This window comes from Pavona decussata, unplaced genomic scaffold (genome assembly GCF_977016875.1).
Source record: "Pavona decussata unplaced genomic scaffold, jaPavDecu1.1 SCAFFOLD_92, whole genome shotgun sequence".
Taxonomy (NCBI): Eukaryota; Metazoa; Cnidaria; class Anthozoa; order Scleractinia; family Agariciidae; genus Pavona; species Pavona decussata.
The window spans coordinates 225,265-236,302 of record NW_028145509.1 but is presented as its reverse complement, the minus strand read 5'-3'; the positions used below and the strand labels follow the sequence as shown (position 1 = coordinate 236,302).

Below are 11,038 nucleotides of genomic sequence, written 5' to 3'. Positions count from 1 at the left end.
ATTATTTCCTATCCCTCATAATTTTAGTAGAGATAAGACAGCTCGAACGCATCTTACTAATCTTTGATTAGTACAATTCGAGGAAAAAAGTGTAAATGCCTTTTTGACAAAAATAAATAAATAAATAAATAAAACCGAACACAAACGTGGGCAGCTCTCACGCACAAGAAATAATTAAGTCAGTATTAAATTAACCTTCCACGCAGTCGTTTTTGGGGGGACTCGTAAGAGGTTCTACGAGTCCTCTAAAAACGAGTGCGTGGGAAGCTACTACACAACTTATCAGTCAATTATACACGGGCTTCAGTGTAATATTAAATGGCAAAAACACAAGACCAAAAATCTACCTCATGTTTTACAGGCCTAGTCCACATTTTAAATATTGACACGGTTTACAATATGCCGTACACCAACTTCAGACACGAACACTGCGACTTTTGTACTGAAATATTTATTACCAGGAGTGTCGATCACTTTTAGACTCTTTTCCTTTTAGTTGACAAACTTTAATAGCGGCTGAAACGAAACGTCCTTGATCTAGTTGATTCCCCTATGGAAAGTGTGAATAAAGTATTTTATTGTATTGTATTGTATTGTATTGTATTCTATTGTATTGTATTGTATTGTATTGTAATTTAACACCCTGCAAACGTACGCGCTGTCTTTATTTCGAACAATATTTCTCCGAAGCACCTGCACGTCATATCAGTCAATTATACCCCGGTTTATAATAACTGCAATTAAACAACATCACTCAGAATTTTGGGACCTGTCTGATCGAATCAAATGTGTAGCCAATAATGCAGTCGCAGCATGAAATGTTTTCAGTAATTATCGTCTTCCTTAGTAACTACAGGAAGGCAACACAGTATACTAGATGAAATACATGATTGCAAGTTCAGTTGTTAAGCGAAGGATGAACATGACCGTGAATGTGAGCAGTCTTCCGACAAATGCTACTTTAACACCAACGGATACGAGAGCGAAAGGATGGCCTCACTGGTATGTTGTTCTCACAACACTCTTCTTCTCGTTAATCATAGCAATCGGTCTGTTCGGCAACAGCCTGATCTTGGCGACTCTGGCTCGCTTTCGGGAGATGCGGACGCCGTGTAATCTTCTGATTGGAAATATCTGCGCTGCCGATTTGGCAGTTTGCGGCATTGCAGCGCCACTGAGAATCATTGAAGTTTACCGGGGCTGGATCTTTGGCGACGTGATGTGCTACATTCTGGTGCCACTCCAAGACGTTTTTGTCCTCGTCTCGATCTTCTCGCAAACCCTAATCGCACTAGAGAGACATCGCGCCATTGTCGCGCCATTCAAGTCTAAGAACACGTTGAAGGGAGTAAAGAAGGCTGTGTTCGTCATTTGGATTGCGTCTTACCTGATGGTTGGGGTACCGATGATTATCTTTATAAAGAACACATTGGGCAACAGCGGGTACTACTACTGCCTCGTACATTTTATCAGTGATGCTCATCAAACCACTTACATGGTGTATCTAGTGGTAATATCCATGGTTTTTCCCCTTCTGATTCAGTGTGCCGCGTATTTTAGTGTCATCCGAGTGCTCAAGGCCAAAAACGAGCTTCACCTGCCAAGCAGTCTGCAAAAGAACATCTTACTTCTCCGAGTCCGCCAAAAGAAACGTCTCGTCAGGATGTTAATAGTGCTGATGCTGGCTTTCCAAGTGTGTTACCTTCCCAGAGGAGTGATAATGTTGATGCAGGAGTTCAGCCCAGAAATAACTTCTAGGCCGGACTTTGAGTACGTGCACCTTGGAACACTGGCGATTGTTTATGTCAAACACATCACCAACCCGTTTTTACTGTGGGCTATGAGCAAAGATTACCGATCCGGTTGTTTGGCGGTATGTTGACACTGAGAAGTCGTTTTATTTTGACGAACGTATATGAGCAGGTACAATCGTTTGGATGGCAACGATGAAAGGTGCCACAAACTGACCAAACTCCGGCACTTCACATCAGAGATAATTCTCGAAACCACAGCCAGTATCCAAGATATCCTCGCCGCGGCACATATATACTGAATTTCCTTCTTTCATGTAGTGGAAATATGTTTTAGCAGTTCAGATCGTGTATACGATTATCTTTCTAAATAATCGTAATCAAGAGTATGAGATAGTTAATAAAAAGTCCTTTACGTGTGCGTGTGCGTACGAACAAAAAACAGTTGTGGAGAGATCGGTTTTGAGGCCACCTGTAAATATGTCCTTAAGAGAAATCAGTCTAACAAAACAGACAAACCCGCAGTTCCTGTGAAGGGGCAGGGGTACCCTATATATTGACTTTACGGTAAGGCTGCCTTATCCTTGTTGACCACAAAATCCTACGAATGTCGCCGTTCTTGGATAGTTTTCTTGCAGACACGGATGGCCAAATTACTGTGAGCTAGCAAAGTTGCCTTGTTAGGAAAGCTTCGTGTTACGAAGAGAATCCTCTGTTCTACGTGTTCTGGCTCTGTTTTAACACGGAGAAAACTGTGCCTAGTGTTGTGCGGAAAACGCCGGACGCAACATCAAACAATATTGAAGCATATCAAAATGGTTTGGATTCCGAAGTGTCCGTTTGGCAATTTTATTCAACAAAGCAAAAATGTTCTGTACTTAACAAGGAGAGCGATTCCAAGAAAAGAAATGTCTTATTCAATAGATCCTTTGGATCCTGTGGAACGGTGAGCGAAAACACTTCGTGTACAAGCTTTTAAACATGAGATTGCTTCATGACCAGTTGTGATGAGTAGCTAGAATGTCTTCTACTGTAGAATTTCTTTAGCAAGTGTTCAGCTGCAATAGTCACTCAGGGCAAGTACTATTAGTTTTGACAGTTTTTAGCTGTTTTGAAGAATTAAACGCATCTAATTTCTTTTCAACTTTTCCGCTTATCGACTTTAGATTAGTTAGCTCAAGGTAATGGTCAGTTAATGAAAAGTTCGATGAAGACTTTTTCTTGCGTAGGCTTAGAGGCATATTATAAAAAAGCGGCTAACACCTGGGGTGGATTTGTAAATTATCGATTTGCAAAATACGGCCTGGCTTTGTGAAATAAAAATTTGTAAAATATGGAATTTGTACAAAATGGTCCCTGTTCTTTTTCAAGCACAATTTTACTTGATTTTTTTTTTTTTACAATACACTTAGGGCATGCGTTATCTGACAAGAACTGTGAATTCATATAATTCGAGGGAAAAAAGTGTATTGTCTTATTGGCAAACGCGGACAGCTTTCAAACTCTCAAAATAATTAAGTCACCATACCAACCAACAATATTTTCGCAGATCACATACACATCATATATGCCAATTACTCCTGCGTTTTATTATAATACTGGCAGAAACTTAAGACCAAACATTCACTCTACGTTTTACAGTTTAAGTCCATATTTTACATATTTACAAGTTTTACAATATGCCGTAAATCGAAGCTAGGGCTGGGTGGAAAGCCCTTTTTACTCGTATTGTAGCATCAAATGAGGAGATTATAACTAAGGTTTCTGAACATAGCAGCTATTTTGATGAGCATGGTGTTTTCGTAGTTCCACAGGTTAGTTTGCGGTTGAAATATATTTCTGACACGAGGAAATGCACAACAGGCGTGCAGCGCTGTCGTGTTCGATGAATAGGCCTTATCAAGGTTTTCGACGCCATTTTGACGGGTAGGCAAACATGCTCGAAATAACAGTGTTTGTATGGAAATCAGATGTCAAATTACTTTCATAAAACATCGCTTCTGAAAAATTCATGAATTGGAAACTTTTAGCACCAGGAAAAGGATTTTAGGAAAAAAATTGGAGGGATGTAGCTGTGCCAGAAAGTGTCCAGTCGTGTTTTGAACTTTCCATAGAGCGCTGACTTAATTTTTCCGAATAATTTTCTACCAAATGTTGCTTAAGTTCATTGACTGTTTTGAACTTAGGCCAATCACTCAAATTGGCCCTTGTTGGCCAACTTGGATACCTTGGACAGTTTCCATCATTCACCACGTGCAACTAATTTTGGTTATTAACCATCGCACGAGAATAGAATATTATGCAAATAAAGTTAGTAAACTTATACCCCACAGCCATTGGGTCTCATCGTTCACAGTTTATGCTTTTTAGATGTCAACGTTTTTGCAATCGAGTGTATATATATATATATATATATATATATATATATATATATATATATATAAATATATTTTTCGCTTGATTGATTTAGCAATATTTTCATTTTATTGAAAACATTTAATAGCAACAAAAATGAAACGGTTTCAATAAAAGTGATATGTTAACCACTCCATACAGGCGGAGGTGCTGTCTTATTCTTGCAAAGCAATTTCGACATTTTGGAACCAAATTAAACGGTATCGCAGCACAAAATGTTTTCGATAATTACCGTCTTCCTTGGAGAATGCAGGATGGCGATCAACAGCATATTAATAGAGCCATTATTTCCACAAGATCAAATATATATTATTGCATGTTCAACCGTTAACTTGCTTTTTGTAAAATATGGAGTGGTTCCTGTTCTTTTCTGTTCTATTCTACAGTTTAAGTGTTTTTGGCCTCGCTTTGATGTCTAATGTTTTGTCGACCTTGAGTTCTTACCATTTACATGGGAAACCCGCAAATTCCAGTTGGAAAATTAAATGGTACGCATCATTTCATTTGCAGTACTTCTAAAATTATGGGCTTCTAGCCAAAGGGATGCATTTTTATTACTCCTTTTGGGGTTTACAGCTGATGTTCATACATTTTGCATGTTATCCATCTTCTGTTAAGACAAGCTGAATCATTTCGTATTTATGCCGAAAAGTTCCATTCGGGTGGTTTGCGTAAATGGTAAGCACCCCTGTCTATGCAAAACACTCCTCCAAATTCTCTAGGTTTTCAAATAACGTCTTTTAAATTTCTATCTTCACCTGCCAATTTCATTGCAATGCATAGGCGGAACCGGCGTTCTTTTTTTTTTTTTTTTTGCACAAAAGGTAATCATTTTTGTTTTTGGATGTGTTGCGTTTTCCACTCTGAGTTGTTTTGTTTTGGAGCCTTGGTGATTCATTTTTTTAAGTTTTGGGTGCAAGGTTTAGGTGTTTTGCTTATTTTAGTTATTCGGCCATTATAGTCCATTATAAGGAGTAACCTCCACCACCCGGGATATAAATCAATACCAAGCAGCCCAGAGGCTTATTACAATCATGTCCAATGTAGCCGAGCTGAGTAGGATCCTCTGTAGGCGTTGACGGTGCGACTTAGCGGAAGTCAGATCGTGACCGGAACTGAAAGGCGACTTTAAACAATCTGCCTTATGGTAACGGAAGTTGAATATTAACGGCAGTAAGGAAGGCGGAACAATTTGGGCGATCGTAACGATCCGACACGGGTCGTTAGCATAAAATTCGACCCTACCCAGCGGAAGTCAGTTTGCAAATACAAACGTGGTACTCGGGATAGGAAACTACAGGGCAAGACTGATCTGTAGGTTGCTATCAGGCAAGTTACCACACGCAGTTAAAAAGGCGTTACTCTGATTATACAGGAATGGTTTGATTCCAGGAATTGGGTCCTGTTTTTGAGCTTTCGCTGCTTCATTTCGGAGCATTGTATGTGTTTCGTTTTCCACTCTCAGTTGTTTGTCTTGGGGCCTTGATATGTCATTTTTAAGTTTTGGGTGCAAGCTTTAGGTGTTTTGCTTGTTTTATTTTTAGTTACATCGTTTTCTGCCGTTTGCTATTTTGTTTTCAAGTTTTGAGATGTATCATTTTTGAGCCTTCTTTCGTTATTCCCAATTTTTCGCTCATGCTTATTCTTCCGTTTTGATCTTTCCTTTACGACCGTTAGTAATAATATAATAAATAAATATAATCCTTTGGACCTCAAATATCGCAAACGCCAATTCTCTTTGTCAAATTAAAACAAGGAGGATGTTCCACCAGATAACACTTTCTATAAAATATCACTCACTGCTCAAATTTAGTGTGTTGACGTCATCAGTGAAGTGTCACGCCCTCAAAAAAGTTCGAGCTTATTGCGGCAACGGACATTTTTTTACCAATATAGTCAGAAAGAAATTGGTTTAATGTATAAAGAAAATGGCCATTAACAGTCTTGCACCTTAAGCTTAAGGGCGCTATACACAAAAGGCACAAAACCGTAAACCTGGGGACTAAGTCGAGAGGCGTATCTTCTTGAGTTTGGGGTTTTGCAACATAAATTTGCATGTGTATAAATGTTTATTTGTGGTACCTTCCATACCATCATTACCATGGTGACGTCATCGGTCGCGCGACCAGGACGCTCGGAATTTTTGGAGAGTACATTAATTTCAATGAAACAGCCACTGGTATGTCGCAGTTGTGGATATTTTAGTAAAACATTTAAAAGTTCAATATTATTTTTTCATGCAGGAGATCTACCCGTACAAATCCGTTGAATATCTCCGGTTCAGCGATTTCTCAAGTAAGAAATAAAAGCAAACTCGTATATGAGGTTTGAATGTATGTTCTTGCTAATGGCATCGACAGTTTCCGTCCATATTTGAGTCATTTATGGCTAGAATAGATGTAATCTTGTCATTAATGGTATCCAAGAACTGAGCAAGAAAGTTGAAAACTAGAGCCTTGGCAAAATGTGTTTCGTTTTCCACTCTCAGTTGTTTTGTCTTGGGGCCTTGGTGTGTCTTTTTTAAGTTTTGGGTGCAAGCTTTAGGTGTTTTGTTTGCTTTATTTTTAGTTACATCGTTTTCTACCATTTGCTATTTTTTTTTAAAGTTTTGACTGAGATGTATCATTTTTGAGCCTTCTTTCGTTATTCCCAATTTTTGCTCACGCTTATTCTTCCTTTTTGACCTTTCCTTGACTGCCGTGGGTAATAATATAATAATATAATCCTTTGGACCTAAACTTTTCTATAACATATCACTCACTGCTAGTGTTTTGTTGACCTTGTCTATGCAAAACACTCTTCCAAATTCTTGAGGTTTTCAAATGACGTCTTTTAAATTTCTATTTTCACCTGCCAATTTCATTGCAATACATGGGCGGACCCGCGTTCCTTTTTTGCACAAAAGGTAATCATTTCTTGCCTTCGGTTTTGTTTAGTTGTTTTGTCTTGGGCCCTTGGGTTTCTTGTTATCAAGAATGGGAACAAGCTCTTACTGTCTTGCTTTTTTTAGATTAGTTTCATCGTTTTCTAGCGTTGGCTCTTTTGTTTTCGAGTTTTAAGATGCATCGTTTTCGAGCCTTGTTTCGCTTTCGAGTTTTACGGCATCATTTTTCAACATCGCGGTTTTTTTTCTTTGTTTCTTTTTATTTTTCTGTCTTGTTTTTGAGTTCTCAGTGCTATTAATTAAAACGTACATTTTCTCTCCACCACGAACCGTGTGTATTCCGATGATTGCACACTGCCACGATTTGTGAATGAAAGTGGCGTCGTGGTAAGTTTAAGATGTTTTAAAAGTTTGTTGTATTTATGCCAGTCAAGTATAGAACGGGGTCACCCAACGATAACATTTAAGGAAAATACTTCAAATGTTGTCTCCTGTGTTCGTTTTGTGGCCTTTAAAAGGCATATCTGCGCAAGCTTTTACGAATACAGATTGATCTGTTTGGATGCTTAAGCTGAAATTTTAAACTTGCAGAAAGTTTTAAGAAATAATTTTTTATTTTCCGAATTTATTAGCAGTTGTCGGTTTTACCAAAATGCTAGCTGATCTTTTTTTTTACATTTTTAATAGCATATTAATTCACTGACGTTTTGCCGAAGAAAACCTCACATTTAGGACTAAATCCGAATTTGTAAGGCGATCAAAGCCATCACAACATTTCCCACCGAAACGTTATATATGCCAATTACACGAGCCTTTTAATGTAAATTTGGCAAAAACACAAGACCAAATATTCACTCCACGTTTTACAGATTAAGTCCATATTTTACATATTTACAAGTTTTACGATATGCCGTATATCCTACATATACATATAACATACAACCTTTATTTAAACAGGGTAACAGTTAAAGCTACACGCTTGTGAGGCCGTGTATAACATAAAATCCAAAATAGTTAAACAATAATAGAAAGAATGCATTAATCTACATAATAAAAATAAAAGTATAACCCCCTAGTGTTTTGCCAATTATACATAATGCATCAAACCCAGACATGAGAACCTCATCACTGAAATATTAACATCAGTGTCACTCCTTCCCTATTTTCATGGTCTACGCGGAAGATTCGTATTTTTTTCATTTTATTTGAAAAACTTTAATAGCAACAAAAATGAAACGGTTTTAATAAAAGTGATATTTTAACCACTCCATACAGGCGTAGGTGGTGTCTTATTCTTGCAAAGTAATTTCGGCATTTTGGAACCTGTCTGATCAAATTAAAAGTGTACCCAATAACGGTATCGGAGCACAAAATTAAATGTTTTCGGTAATTGCCGTCTTCCTTGGAGAATACAGGGTGGCGATTAACAGCATTCGTAGAGCCATTACTTCCACAAGATATATATTATTGCTTGTTCAACCGTTAACTCGTTTTTGTAAAATATGGAGTGGTTCCGGTTCAATTTCAAGCACAATGTTCATGGAATGTTCTTTAAAATAATACACCACATACGATAACTGACAAATGATACCCAGGTTTCAGTGAGATTGTGCCGGGCAAAAACACAGAAACAGAAATCCACTTCGTGTTTTACACATCTAGTCCATATTTGCAAGTTTTACAATTTGTCCTACACCAACTCCAGACATGACCACTTCATTACTGAAATATCACAAGGTATCATTTTTTCACTTTTTTATAGTTCAAGGTCTTCCATATAGAAGATTCATAACTGTTTCCTTTTTGTTTGACAAACTTTAATCAAAACCGCAGGCGCTCTCTTTGATTCTGAATTTGACTGCGTCATCCTTCAGTCCTTAGTAATTCAGCATCAGTTTCAAACTTGTTTGAACAAATATGAAGCCAATAACGCAGTCGCAGCACAAGATGTTTTTTTGGTAATTACCTTGTTCCGTTGTGAACGTAGGAAGGAGATCAACAGCATATTTAAAGAGCCAATTTTTCCACAGGATCAAATACGTGATAGCACGCGTACGTTCAGTCGTTAAGCAAAATATCCTTCAAGGACATGCTTATGAATGTTAGCAGTCTTCCAACAAATGCTACTTTAACACCAACAGATGCGACAGCGCAGGGATGGCCTCACTGGTATGTTGTTCTCACAACACTCTTCTTCTCGTTAATCATAGCAATCGGTCTGTTCGGCAACAGCCTGATCTTGGCGACTCTGGCTCGCTTTCGGGAGATGCGGACGCCCTGCAATCTTCTGATTGAAAATATCTGCGCTGCCTATTTGGCAGTTTGCGTCATTGCAGCGCCACTGAGAATCATTGAAGTTTACCGGGGCTGGATCTTTGGCGACGTGATGTGTTACATTCTGTTGCCACTCCGAGATGTTTTCGTCGTTGTATCTGTCTTCTCGCAAACCCTAATTGCACTATAGAGACATCGCGCCATTGCCGCGCCATTCAAGTCTAAGAAGACGTTGAATGGAGTAAAGAAGGCTGTGTTCGTCATTTGGATCTCATCTTACCTGATGGTTGGGGTACCGATAATTGTTTTTTTGAAGAACACACTGTACAATGATGGGTATTACTACTGCTCTTATTTCTTCCCAAGTAACGGTTATCAAGTCACATACGAGATGTATCTTGTGGTATTGTTCATAGCCTTTCCTCTCGTGATTCAGTGCGCTGCGTATATTAGTATGATCCGAGCACTCAAGGCCAAAACTGAGCCACACCTGCCAAGCAGTCTGCAAAAGAACATCTTAAGTCTTCGATTCCGCAGAAAGAAACGCCTCGTCAGGATGTTAATAGTGCTGATGCTGGCTTTCCAAGTGTGTTACCTTCCCAGAGGAGTGATAATGTTGATGCAGGAGTTCAGCCCCACAGAAATAACTTTTACGCCGGACTTTGAGTACGTGGACCTTGTAACACTGGCGATGTATTATGTCAAACACATCACTAACCCGTTTTTGCTGTGGGTTATGAGCAACGAGTACCGATCCGGTTGTTTAGCGGTATGTCGATACTGAGGAGTCTTCACTTTGACTGAAGTATACAACCGTCGAAAGGTGTCACAATTTGGCCAAACCGGCCACTTCACGTAAGGGATAATTCATGAAACTCCATCCAGCGGGCAGAATCCGAGATATCCTCGCCGCGGCACATATATACTGAACTTTTTTATGTTTACAAATATGCTAACAGTACAGACTGTGTATATGATGCTGTTTTTAAATATTCCCAATCAAGAGTGTGTAACCGCTGATAGTTTCCTAATGCGAGGTCAATCTTGTACCCTAAATCCTCTGGCTTTTTGGTCAGCGGGTTGTCGCCAGGAGAGACACTGGGGTACTGGAATTTTATTACTGCAGGTTTTCTGCAGTAAAACAATGAAAGCCGTTACGAGCCAATCAAAAAATTTAAATAAAATTCCAGTTCCCCAGAGTCTCTACTGGCGACCACCGGCTGACCAAAAAGCCAGAGGATTCAGAGTACAAGATTGACCTCGCATTAGGAAACTATCAGTGGTTACATACTCTTGATTGGGAATATTTAAAAACAGCATCATATACACAGTCTGTACTGAAGGTTTATTATTACAAAATTACGACCAGGGTTATTACAATTTATGTCAGGTTTTACAATTCGCGACAACTGTTTTTACAATTTATACAGCTGTGCTCTCTCTATATAAAAAACACACTAATACTAATGCTTGCTAGAGTATCAAAATGCTAATGGACATAGTTTTCTCTGATCGGCCATGATTTCATTAAAAGTCTGGGCCGGGTTGTTCGAAGGCCGATTAACGCTAACCTACGATTAAAAGTTAATCGACGTTCTCAAAACGCTCTTCAGAAAGTGGTTTTAATGCCTAATTTCAAGCTAAAGGTAAAGAAATGTCTAAGTCAAAACTGAGGGCCAAAAATCATTTGGGAGAATCTTTACCGATTACAGTA

General features: G+C 38.7%; 1 protein-coding gene and 1 pseudogene across 1 annotated transcript; both read left to right on the top strand.

Moving 5' to 3' along the window:
- Positions 1-848: 848 nt before the first annotated feature.
- On the top strand, positions 849-2,010 carry LOC146473672 (pyroglutamylated RF-amide peptide receptor-like). The gene has a single exon (XM_085117578.1). It carries the CDS (start codon positions 878-880, stop codon positions 1,880-1,882), a length of 1,005 nt encoding a protein of 334 aa, XP_084973704.1. The 5' UTR covers positions 849-877; the 3' UTR covers positions 1,883-2,010.
- Positions 2,011-9,012: 7,002 nt separating this feature from the next.
- LOC146473671 (G-protein coupled receptor 54-like) lies at positions 9,013-10,479 on the top strand (annotated as a pseudogene).
- The last annotated feature ends 559 nt before the right edge of the window (positions 10,480-11,038 follow it).

Bases quoted from the DNA above. Each gene is read 5' to 3' on its own strand.
- LOC146473672 (XM_085117578.1), top strand. From the start codon at position 878: ATGAAATACATGATTGCAAGTTCAGTTGTTAAGCGAAGGATGAACATG.